The following is a 12,741-nucleotide window of genomic DNA, read 5'->3' on the forward strand; positions in this document are numbered from 1 at the left end:
CTATTGCAGGTACCTAGTAGAGTGTTGGCATTCAATGAATAAAAGTTTAATTTAAATTAGGATTTTGCTGTTAAGTAAATCAGGCAAGAATTAAAAAAAGAAAACAGACCTCCAGGACTTCCCTGACAGTCAGGTGTTTAAGACTTATCCTTCCAATGCAGAGGGTGTGGGTTCAACCCCTGGTTGGGGTGCTAAGATCCCACATGCCTCATGGCCAAAACACCAAAACATAAAACAGAAGCAGTATTGTAACAAATTCAATAAACACTTTAAAAATGGTCCACATCAAAAAAAAAAACAAACAAAAAACATATCTCCATTATTTAGTAACACCTAGATATTAAAGTTACTTTCACAATAAGAATAACTAAATTCTGAAGTTGAAAACCTACCAAGAAGACTTTAATTTCTTAAAATCTGAAGTTTGGAAAAAACTATTGCTTTCAAGCTTGAGTCCTCTTACTAATCAGTATGATTTGTGTTTAAAAAAAAAAAAAAAGTATTCAATGGTTTGCTTTGCCCAATGTTAATGAGCCCCGGCTGTAAGTTCGCCCTGGAAAAGGCCAGAACACAGAGCATGGCTGATTACCACGATTTACATAATTTCTCACCAGAGGCCCACAGTCAAAGTCATCACTCACTCTAGCGTCTTTAGAATATTAGAAACAACCCAAGCAGCCAGTAAGTCAGGAGTTCCACTTCGAGAGCTTCCTTTTGTACATACTCAAGAATCTTTTCTTGCTGGATTCATCATTAATAGCCACTTATCAAATCTACCAGTATTTTTGATTTTGTGAAGTCTCTCCCCACACCTGTCACTTAGAACACTGTCTTCTCTAATCTCTCTTCACTGCGTGGAGGTAGAATAACTGAGGAGTATGATAAATAACGATGGGCAAATGGGAGTCTGTTTGTGAGAAGCAGATGTTTCAACAGTGTTAATAACCAAAAGGCAAGACACCAGAAAGGGGAGGGGCAGGAAAACCCAAAACAAGAAAAATCCCAAAACTTCCAACTTCAACTTTTCAGGGGCAAAATGCTATAAAAATGGTATGAAAGGACTTAGAGACACAATGGCAGAGTAGGAAGGCCTTGAGCTCACCTCCTCTTACAAGTACACCAAACTCACAACTGCTGAACAATTATCAATCAAAAAGACTGAAAGTGAAAGTCGCTCAGTGGTGTCTGACTCTTTGCAACCCCATGGACTATACAGTTTGTGGGATTCTCCAGGCCAGAATACTGGAGGGGGTAGCCTTTCCCTTCTCCAGGGGATCTTCCCAACCCTGGGATCAAACCCAGGTCTCCCACATTGCAGGCAGCTTCTTTACCAGCTGAGCCACCAGGGAAGCCCAAAAATACCGGAGTGGGTAGCCTATCCCTTCTCCAGGGGATCATCCTGATCCAGGAATCAAACTGAGGTCTCCTGCATTGCACGTAGATTCTTTCCCAACTGAGCTATCAGGGAAGGATGCCCCCCCACCCCCTGCAAAAAATAAAAAGACTGGAATCTACCAAAAAAAAGATATTTTATATCCAAAGACACAAAGAAGAAACCATGAGAAGGGGTGTATTCGCAATATAATCAAATCCCACACTCCGCAAGTGGGCAACCTGCAAACTGGAGAATAAATATATCACAGAAGTTCTCCCACAGGAGTGAAAGCTCTGAGTCCCACGCCAGGCTCCCCAGTCTAAAGGTCAAGTACCATGAGGAGGAGCCCCCAGACCATCTGGCTTTGAAGGCCAGTGGGGCTTGTTGTAGGAGTCCACAGACTGGGTGAAACAGGGACTCTACTCTTCGAGCGTGCACACAGTATCTTGTGCTAGAACCCAGGGTGAAGGCAGTGACGTCATAGGAGCCTGGGCCAGAGCCACCTGTTGGTCTCAGAGGGTCTCCTGAGGAGGTGGAGTGAGGATGGGGCAGCCGTGGCTTACTGTGGGTACAGGGACTCTGGTGGTCTCCATCAGGGAATATTCATCGGTATGAGCTCCCTCGGAGGCCACCATTTTGGCACCAAGACCTGGCCCCAACCAAAAGCCTGTAGGCTCCAGTGCTGAAACATCTCAGGCCAAACAACCAACAGAGCAGGAAGAGGGGGCAAACAGAGAAGAAAAAGAGATAAAAGGAATCCAAACTGAAAAAGAAACAATTACTGTTTGCAGATGACATGATACTCTACATAGAAAATCCGAAAGACACCACCAGAAAACTACTAGTGCTCATCAATGAACCTGGTAAAGATACAGGATAAATGCACAGAAATCTCCTGCATTCTTATTCTCTGACAATGAAAGATCAGAAGGAGAAATTAAGGCAGCAATCCCACATATCATCACATCAATGAGTACGAAATACCTCAGAATAAACCTACCTAAGGAGATGAAAGACTTGTACTCAGAAAACTTTAAGAAAATGATCAAAGAAATCAAAGATGACACAAATGTACAGAGACACTGTTTTTGGACTGGAAGAATCAATACTGTCAAAAATGATTTTACTATGCAAAGTAATCTACAGATTCAGTGCAATCCCTATCAAAATTACCAATAGCATTTTTCACAGAATTAGAACAAAAAAGTTTACAATTTGTGTGGAAACAAAAAAGACCCCAAATAGCCAAAGCAATCTTAAGAAAGGAAAGTAAAAGTAGAGGAATAAGGCTCCCCTGTCTTCAGACTATACTATAAAACTACAGTAACCAAAATAGTATGGTAGGTCTTCCTTGGTAGCTCAGTGGTAAAGAATCCACCTGCCAATGCAGGAGGCATGGGTTCAATCTCTGGTCCAGGAAGATCCCATACGCTGTGGGACAGCTGGGCCTGTGTGCCTCAACTACAGAGACAGCTCTCTAGAGCTCATGAGTTGCAACTACTGAGCGTACACAGCACAACTGCTGAAGCCCACACACCCAGAGCCTGTATTCCACAAGAGAAACCACTGCAATGAGAAGTCTGCACACCGCAGCTAGAGGTTAGCCCTGCTAGCTGCAACTGAAGAAGGCCCGTGAGCAGCAGCAAAGACGCAGTGCCGCCGAAAATAAAGTAAATAAACAATATTTAAAAACCAGTATGGTACTGGCACACACAAAAAAATAAGTATAGATCAATGAAACAGGATAGAAAGCCTATAAATAAATCCACACACCTACAGTCAGTTAACCTATGACAAAGAAGCAAGACTATACAAGAGAAAAAAGACAGTTTCTTCAATAAGTGGTTCTGGGAAAACTGGAGAGCTACCTGTAAAAGAATGAAATTAGAACATTCTCTAACACCATACACAAAAATAAACTGAAAATGGATTAAAGACCTAAATGTAAGACCAGATACTATAAAACTCCTAAAAGAAAACATAGGCAGGATACTCTTTGATATAAATTGCAGCAATATCTTTTTGGATCCACCTCCTAGAGTAATGGAAATAAAACCAAGTAGGACCTAATTAAATTTAAAAGCTTTTGCATAGCAAAGGGAACAATAGACAAAATGAAAAGACAACATCCAGAATGGGAGAAACTATTTGTGGATGATGCAACTGAAAAGGATTACCCTCCAAAATATGCAAACAGCTCAATATTAAAAACAAAAAACAAAAAAGGGGCAGAAGATGTAAAATGACATTTCTCCAAAGAAGACATACAGATGGCCAAAAGACACATGAAAAGATGTTCAACACTGCTCATTATTAGAGAAACGCAAATCAAAACTATACTGAGGTATCACCTCACACCAGTCAGAATGGCCATCATCAAAAAGTCTACAGACAATAAATGTTAGAGAGGGTGTAGAGAAATGGGAACCCTCTTACAATGTTGGGGGAAATGTAAATCGGTACAGCCACTACAGAGAATAATATGGAAGTTCCTTAAAAAACTAGAAACAGAGTTACCATATGATCCTGCAATCCCACTCCTAGGCATATATCCAGGGAAAATCATAATTTGGAAAGATACATGGGCACCAATGTTCATTGCAGCACTATTTCCAATAGTCAAGACAAGGAAGCAGTGTAAATGTCCATTGACAAATGAATAAAGAAGATGTAGTACATACATAAAATGGAATATTACTCAGCCATAAAAAAGAACAAAATAATGCCATTTGCAGCAATATGGATGGACCTAGAGATTATCATACTAAGTGAAGTAAGTCAGATAGAGAGAGACAAATATACAATATCACTTATATGTGTAGTCTTATATCACTTATATGTGTAGTCTTAAAAACAATACAAATGAACTTATTTAGAAAACAAATAGACTCATAGCCATAGGAAACAAATTTATGGTTAAAAGGGGAAAGTGGGGGGGAGGGAAAAAGGAATTTTGGATTAGCAGATACATACTACTACACATAAAATAGATAATCAATAAGGACCTACTGTACAGAGCAGAGAACTATAGTCAATATTTTGTAATAACCTATATGGGAAAGGAATCTGTAAAAGACTATATATATAGGCTTCCTAGGTGGTGCTTGGAGAAGGCAATGGCAACCCACTCCAGTACTCTTGTCTGGAAAATCCCATGGATGGAGGAGCCTGGTAGGCTGCAGTACATGGGGTCGCTAAGAGTCGGACACAACTGAGCGACTTTACTTTCACTTTCATGCATTGGAGAAGGAAATGACAACCCACTCCAGTGTTCTTGCCTGGAGAATCCCAAGGATGGAGGAGCCTGGTGGGCTGCCATCTATGGGGTCGCACACAGTTGGACACGACTGAAGTGACTTAGCAGCAGCAGCAGCAGGTGGTGCTAGTAATAAAAAGAACCCATCTGCCAATGCAGGAGACATAAGAGATGCAGGTTAGATCCCTGGGTCAGGAAGATCCCCTGGAGGAGGGTATGGCAACCCACTCCAGTATTCTTGCCTGGACAGGGGAGCCTGGAGGGTTACATAGAGTCCAGAGGGTCCATAGAGTCGCAAAGAGTTGGACATAATGAAGTGACCTAGCATGCATGCATGCACATATATATGTAACTGAGTCATTTTGTTGTACAAGCGACTTAGCAGCACCAGCAGCGAAGAGGAGGGTATGGCAACCCACTTCAGTATTCTTGCCTGGACAGGGGAGTCCAGGCAAGAACTGAGTCACCTTGCTGTACAATTGAAACTGTTAATAACAGTGTAAGTCAAATATGTGTCAATTAAAAATTAATTATAGTAAGTCTCCTACATACAAACCTTCAAGTTGTGAACTTTCAAAGATGTGAGGATGTGTTTGCACGTCTGGTCTCGTAAGTCACTTCGCGTGTCTGGTGTATATTGCCATGTGTGTGCATTCTCTACAAGTGTTTGTGCTTCTGTGTACTGTGTTGTACAAGCACAGGAGTGTAGTCTCTTTATTTCAAGCTAGATCTGCAAGAGGGCAACTGCACTGAACTCCTTGCTGTGCAACATGAAGAATTGACTAATGAAGATCTGGAGCTGGAGGCCCAGAGAAAGCACCAAGAGAGACAAGCGGAAGAAGTAACTGAAGAACTGAAGAGCTTCATGATGCAGGAAATAGGAAAGGGGTTTTCCCTGAGAGGCCCTGTTAAGTTTTTGAGGCGCTGGACCTGAATGCAGAAGAGTTCACAAAGTCTGCAGCAGCCATTCAGAATGCAATCCAGTGCTGCCAGGTCATTATGGCGAGAAAAAAAAGAGCTACTACTCAGACACCACTAGATTGTGTTTTCAAGAGGATAGATGGAATTGAATCCAGCAAGGAACCAGAACCTGTGACATCAACGTCAGGCGTGAGTGAGGCTGCAGCTTGCCCTCCATCTCCTATTGCTGATGATCCTTCAGCTCTGCCGTCGCCCACTTCTCTCTCCTCCAGTCTGTGACGCCTCTTACCCGTTCACTTGATGCCAGCCCCTGTATATCAGCTGTTGGGCCATACTACTGTACTTTTCAAGTACTTTCTTACTGTACTTATTGTACTTTTTCTTACTGTACTGTAAGATGAAAAATGTTTTATTTTTTATGTATTATTTGTGTAAAAAGTATTATAAACATATTAAAGTACAGTACTATATAGCCAAATGGGTTAGTTGGGTACCTAGGCTAACTGTGTTGGACTTGGAACAAACTGGACTTACAAATGCACTCTTGGAACAGAGGTGTATGTGTGCAGGGGACTTACTATAACTAATTCTAAAAAAAAAAACTTAAAGAGAATATTTACTTTTAACACATAGCTCTGATGTACCAAACCATTACCTCAAACAGCTCAATATTTTCAACAGTTATCTCCCCAAAGCCCTCCTAGTGTTCTAAGAATCGCCTCTCAAATAAAGAGACAAAGAGGTCTCCTGTCTTGAGTGTGTAATTTTTATAAATTGCATCAGACCCACAGTGAGTGTCTTTCCAGGAGTTTCACCACAATGAAAAAGAAGTTCTGAGATAAAACTGTCGCAGGAGGTCAGGGGAAGTGGGGAGTTGTGGGGTCACAGACCTGACCCGCAAGCTGCTCTCAGTCAAAGCCAGGGGGTGCGAGGCCCGGGGCCCGCCGCCGGTCCGGTCCTATCTCCGCGGCAGAGGCCTCAGGTGCAGCTCGCGTTCCAGCTGCTCGGCGGTCAGGCTTCCCTGGATGGCCTCGCAGCCCGGGTTGAACACGGAGTAGGCGCTTTTCTCTCCCTGCGTCTTCTCCTCTGGGCCTCGCGTCCCCACATACATCCAGTAGAACAGGGACAGGACAAAATAGGCCAGGCCAAATTCCAGTTCCACGAACAGCCCCAGCAGGACCAACCAGAGGAGCACCTTCAACAAGGTGACGCTGGTCAGGAGAGACCGGTCCCGGGGGGCCAGGGGCGGCGGCGGCCGTGGCGGTGGTGGGGCTTCGGCTGGACTCCGTGGTGGCTGTGACTCGCGGCCCCCAGGCCCAGCTGCTCCCTAGGACACAAGAACAAACCAAAGAAAGAATAAAGGGCAGTGGGGCCGGGAGGACCAAAACCCATCTGGAGAGGCAGCTGTCCTTGCGTGGGAAGGCTTCCCCTCACTGGTGTCTGTTTTCTTGCCCTGCTCTCTAAGACAACTATCTCCAAAGAGCTTTCATGCATCCTGCTCTGAATCAAAACCGATCAGTGAGATGTGACTTGCTGAAAACCTCACAGCGTTCAGGTGGATTCCCGTCTGAGGCAGACATTTCACCAGATTAGTCTGCTGCTAACAGGAGCTAATGCAGCCCCTTCAGCAACTCCCTGTAATTGATCAGGCGGCAGCCGGGCACACACTTCCCACACAGAATCAATATATGTCTGTTGATTTGATTAGACGAGCTAAAATTTTGTTGAGTGGCATGATTCTAAAATGAGGACTATTCTACACGTTAAAAAAAAAATCATAGTTATAGCCACAACCTTTCCATCCCCTGTGACCATCCTACACGGCCCCAGGGTCTCCTAACTGGACTCTCCTCCTTCTAACCGGTCTCTCCCCACGCCATCCCATGTACAGCTGCTAAATAAATCTGCCACAACACCCGTCAACCTCCTGCTCACAAACCTTTGACACGTTTTTACTGCCTACCAGTTAAATTTTAAACTCCTTGGGCTGGAATCCAAGGCCTTGCATTCACTCAAAAGACAGAAGTGCCGGAACACAGACCCCTGTGCTGGGTGTAATGGGAGACAGAGGTATTGAAGGAGCTTTTCGGAGCTTGGTCTCCAGTCCAGTATTTTCTAAACTTTTTTGGGTATGACCCACAATAAAAAATACATTTTGTACTGCAAACCCCTCCCCCCCCCAAAAAATATATATGGTGTATATATATGTGTGTGTGTATCGGGAAAAAAGGCTTCACATATCAACACTTTGATTACATATGAAGCTTTGATTTTCTATTTTTAAAATTACATTTAGTTAATTTAGGATAAGACCTTCAAAATTTTTTTCACTACCCACTAATGAGTCATGATTTGCAGTTTGTAAAATAATGTAAAAAGTTTCCTGAACAACATGATCCACAATCTATTGCTCTAGAAATGAATCCTCTGGTCTTACAACCCAAAGACACTGCCCATCTGTGGCTGGGAATATTCCTCTCCATTCCTCAGGAACTTGCTCTCTCCTGGCAAGCACGGCTGGTGAACTATGTATACCCTGACCTCTGGGGCCATCAAGCAGGGTACCCCTCTGCCTCCCAGAGCTCTAATTGGCTCTCTTTCTCACTGAGTATCAAACTATTTGTCATTCAAGTGTCTCTCTTTTCATATAGATCACATGTGTCCCTAGATTGTTGCATGAGGTCACCATACTGCTGATTATCTTCTGGTATCTCCAGAGCCAAACAGCACTGCACACGTAAGTTCTCCGCACAGAGCTGACTTAGTTCATTTATTCAGTTATATCCCTTATTCTTCACACGGCAATTTAAAAGGGACCAAAACTGTTATCTGATCTCCAAAAAATATATAGGTCATCTGTGATTTTTTTTTTTTTTTTTTTTTAGCATCAACCCTGGGTCGTGAAGATCCCCTGGAGAAGAAAGTGCCAACCCACTCCAGTATTCTTGCCTGGAAAATCCCATGGACAGAGGTGCCTGGTGGGCTACAGTCCGTAGGGTTGCAAAGAGTCAGACACGACTGAAGTGACTTAGCACGAGTTGCAATTATTACCTTTCCAATTAGATTGGAAAGGTAGGTCTTTGACATATAATCAGCTACACTCCCCACCCCCTCCACATACATTAAATAAATAAATGTCCCTTTCAGATTCCACCAGTGTGCACAATAGGGAAATCACTGATGGTCTTAGCAGGGAACAAATACAATCCGATTAATATCTAAGACTACTCTGAATGCCAGGCAGAGAATGGGCTGCAAGAGAAGAAAAAGGAAATTGTTAATAGCTCATGCAGGAGGCCCAATAAGAGAACACCAGGTAGAGATGAGGCTGGTGACAAGGAGATCAGAGAGAAATGATGGACTGATGGATATAGAACACATCTTGAATGTGCACCACTTGAAATTCACAGTAAACTGAATTTATTTTATTATTATAGGAACATTAATAAGAATAATGCTATGGCCACCATTTACTGAGTGCCTTCAAGATGCCTGATCTCCTGTAACCCAGCAGACAGGCCTTATTAGTCCCAATTTACTAATAAGGAGACATTGAGATGTAAGGAATTCCCCTAAAGTCACAGCTGGTGACGAGCAGAGATGAGGTTGGTCCAGGATCCTAGCAAGATCTCCCTTCAAAGCCCTTTTTACTTAACCAGGGGCCTTCATGGGGAATGCTAAGGGGGAAGGGTTAGAGAGCTAGAAGGAGATGAGGTAGGGGTAGGGGTGTTAAACTGGCAAAGGGAACAAAGGAGAGGGAGGCTCCAGAGATGCCTCCCACCAGTGCACCTCCTACTGTAAAAGCTGTGTGTGAAAGTATTTGTCAGCACATATGGTGCAGTTTAGGGAAGGGACTTCCATTCCCAGTATACCAAAGTGCTTCCCACCTCAGGGCCTTTGCATCTGTGGTTTCCTCTGAGAGAAAAGCCCTTTCCCTTCCCACCACCTGGCTGACTCCCTCTTCTACAAACCCCAGCAAAAATGTCACTACGTGGGCCCTTGTCCTTGTCCCAGGTTTCTCAAGAGTGGCTCCTTCTTAAGAAAAATGGTGAGGTCACTTCCTCTGTGAGGTCCTCCCTCTCCACCCAATTTAAAGTGACACTCTGCATCCCTCACCCCCGGTTCACCAGCACGCTGGGTTTTCCTCCTTTTTATAGCATTCATCATTCTGTTCTTTCAACTCAAAAGCAACTTCTGTGAGAGCAGGGCCTTGTCTTTATTGCACTGTCTCCTGGGACTCAGGACAGTAGATGGAACATAGTGGGCACGTGACAGAGTGAACGAATGCTGGTGGGGAAAAGGGAGAACTTAAGAGATGACTCCTGGATCTGAAGGGGTGATGCAAAGCCTGTGCCTGGCTAGGTCATGCCAAAGAAAGAGGGCATTTGAGCAGTAAGCCAACCTGAGCCAAGGTCTGGAAGGGAGGAGTTGCAGGATAAGTGTGATCAATAGACCCTGGAGCTAGATGGTGCACTGGGGGGCTGGGGAGGGAGATGGAGGTGGGGTAGGGGCTTGGCAGGATTAAAAAATAAAAGTTACAGGCATTTTTGTCCCACTGTGGTAGAAGCTTGCTGTAGAAAGAAATATTTCATTTGGGGGAAATGCTTTTCACCAAGCTAAATTCGAGAGTGAGAGAAGGAGGAGGTGGACGCCTCCATATCAATGGCCAGCAAAAAGAAGCAATTACAAATAGAAGGATAAAGAAATCTCGGACAAGCCACTATGTACCACCCAAATTATTAGGTAGAGATAGATCAGAAACTGGCGGGGGTGGGGAGCAATTTAATGATAATTTCACACCGGAGCAAACTCAGGAATGATAACTGAGTAAATGAAAATGTGTTTTAGACAAAGTCCCTTATGAAAAACAGAGTAATTGATAAGAAGCAGAGGAGGTCCAGCATTGCCTCTCACCCCCTTGTCAGGCCATCAGTTTTTGTGTTTTTAATAATGGAAATTTTCTCCAAGCTCAGCTCCTCTAGACCCAACTCAGTGATCTCATATTCCTTTGGAAATGAGACATAAAGTCAAAAACTCCTTGTGTAGGCTAGATGTTTTGTAACTGTGCGGAGGAAAAGGGGTAGAGGAAATGGATTCTAAAATCCTAAGCAATTGTGCTCTGTGAGTTCTAATCCACAATAAAGTTATCCTGAGACTAATTGTATGCAAGGAAATGGATTGTTTGAACCCTGCACACTCTTTCTGCAAGTCAGTAGGAACCTTGTGTGTCCTGGAGAACAATATCTAATTCAAACTAAGTAACAATAAGTTCTCCTTGATTACCAAAAAAAAAATTCCTTATAACCAGATGTGGTGTGATGATAGATGAACTTAAGAAATTTTAAGAGGAGTAAGGCACATTTTACTTTTAAAAAGGAATTGCTGGCACTTATTGCACTTAGGAGGTACAAAGACCAGCTCACAGATTTCCCCTTGATGTTTTTGTCCCGTGTTCCCACATGCATGCTCCAATCTCACACTCAAGCCATCCTGCCACTTTACTCATGAGTGAAAACCAAGATACAGAGAGAGGAATGAGAGATTACCAAAAGCTAATGAGGCTTCCCTGGTTGCTCAGACGGTAAAGAAATCTGCCTGCAATGCAGGAGACCTGTGTGGGATCCCTGGGTCAGGAAGATCCCCTGAAGAAGGCAGTGGCTACCCACTCCAGTATTCTTGCATGGAGAATTCCATGAAGAGGAGCCTGACGGGCTACAGCCCATGGGATCGCAAAGAGTCGGGCATGACTGAACGACTAACACACTTAAAACAGGACTAAAAAGCTATCATACTAATCTATTGTTTTCGCCTTAAACATTGTTAAACTTGAATAGGCTTCGCTACTTCAACAGTGATACACAACACAGGCCACCACAGGCAGTCAGCACCCTTCTGCCAGTTCTGTACTCAAACACCATTTCTAAAGCGCAGGCTATTTGGGCGACTGGCCGCACGTGGCCCAGATGCGAAATCAAATCAAACTTTAATTACTGCCACTTCTCATCGGCATCCAATTAGACCTTTCCCCCTCCATTAGCAGAGGGCTGTGGCCCCCTACGGTTGTGGAGAGGTTTCCCAAAGCCACAACGACCACTCAACTCGCTGTGAATAACGCAAGGGCAGAGGTGATTTCTTCTGGGACCCTAGACCCTCAACTTCCCGCCTGGAGTCGAAGGTGCGTGGGTCCCTGGCTGGAAAGAAAATGTCAAAGTCACTCTTCAGGGCAGAACAGGAGGGGGCAGGAAACGCGAGGCCCCGCCGCCGAGCCGGCGGGAGGCGCCAGCAGCCCCTCTCTGCTAGCGAAAGTGTGCTAGCCCCTCAGTCGTGTCTGGCTCTTTGTGACCTCATAGACTCCTCCTCTGTCCACCAGCTTCTCCAGGCCCGGGGGGCGTGGCCTGGGCCGGGCCATTCCACGACGTGGGGGCGGGGCCTGCAGGCCACCACGTGACGCCGGGGCGGGGCCTCGGCAGAGGCGCCGCGGAGGCCACGTCGGCGTTTCAGAAGGCAGGTGCCTGAGGGGTAAGGCCTCCCTCCTCTCACCTGAGCGAGGCTGGGCTGGGCCTGGGCACTCGGTGGCCTCGGTTTCCACAGCAGGAACCGTTTTAGCCAGCCTGAGGGTGCTTTTGGAGTCGTAGCTGCTTCTGCCTTCTCTCCCGAGGTTTGTGTACGCTGGCTCGAAGTGCTGGGTTCAGCCACCAGCCCGGCTCGCTTCCGGGCCGCCCGGAACTCAGCTAACCGCTGCTCCATGGCGCGCGCCCCCTTCTTCGCGCGCCCGCCTGCTCGCCCGCGGGGAGCCAGTGCCGACTCTGCGGGGTTCCGGGCTGCAGTGCGCCTGCGTGGCGGCGCTCTCTGTTGCGCGTGCGCGCTAGCGGCACTGAGCGCGGGTGGGGCGCGTGCTGGCTTTGTGACGTTCAGTGAGCAGTTTACAGCTCATTGTGCGCTCCAAACGCGTAAGAGCACTGTTCATGTCCTCGAGCTACGTGGTTAAGAACCTAAACGTAAAGGTTGTGTCATTGTTTCCAGCTTTTGCCCTAGGCTAAGCGCTGCAATGCTCTCTCACGTCGGGATCAGCTCCCTAACAGGTGGAGCATCTCCACAGGTTAGCACCAGATTGAGAAGGTGGTCCCAGGGCATTGAAAAAGGCCCATGATCTGTGGGACTTTTCATGTCAGAAGGAAGGCAGGATACA

The 12,741-nt window shown here is 45.4% G+C and overlaps 1 protein-coding gene across 1 annotated transcript; it reads right to left on the bottom strand.

The window, feature by feature from the left end:
- Positions 1-6,297: 6,297 nt before the first annotated feature.
- On the bottom strand, positions 6,298-12,423 carry SAYSD1 (SAYSVFN motif domain containing 1). Its single transcript, XM_043450628.1, has 2 exons — positions 12,093-12,423; positions 6,298-6,879 (listed from the first exon to the last, which is right to left on the bottom strand). Exons 1-2 carry the CDS (start codon positions 12,297-12,299, stop codon positions 6,511-6,513), a joined length of 576 nt encoding a protein of 191 aa, XP_043306563.1. The 5' UTR covers positions 12,300-12,423; the 3' UTR covers positions 6,298-6,510.
- Between the last annotated feature and the right edge of the window lie 318 nt (positions 12,424-12,741).

Source organism: Cervus canadensis, chromosome 28 (assembly GCF_019320065.1).
Source record: "Cervus canadensis isolate Bull #8, Minnesota chromosome 28, ASM1932006v1, whole genome shotgun sequence".
In the NCBI taxonomy this organism is placed as follows: Eukaryota; Metazoa; Chordata; class Mammalia; order Artiodactyla; family Cervidae; genus Cervus; species Cervus canadensis.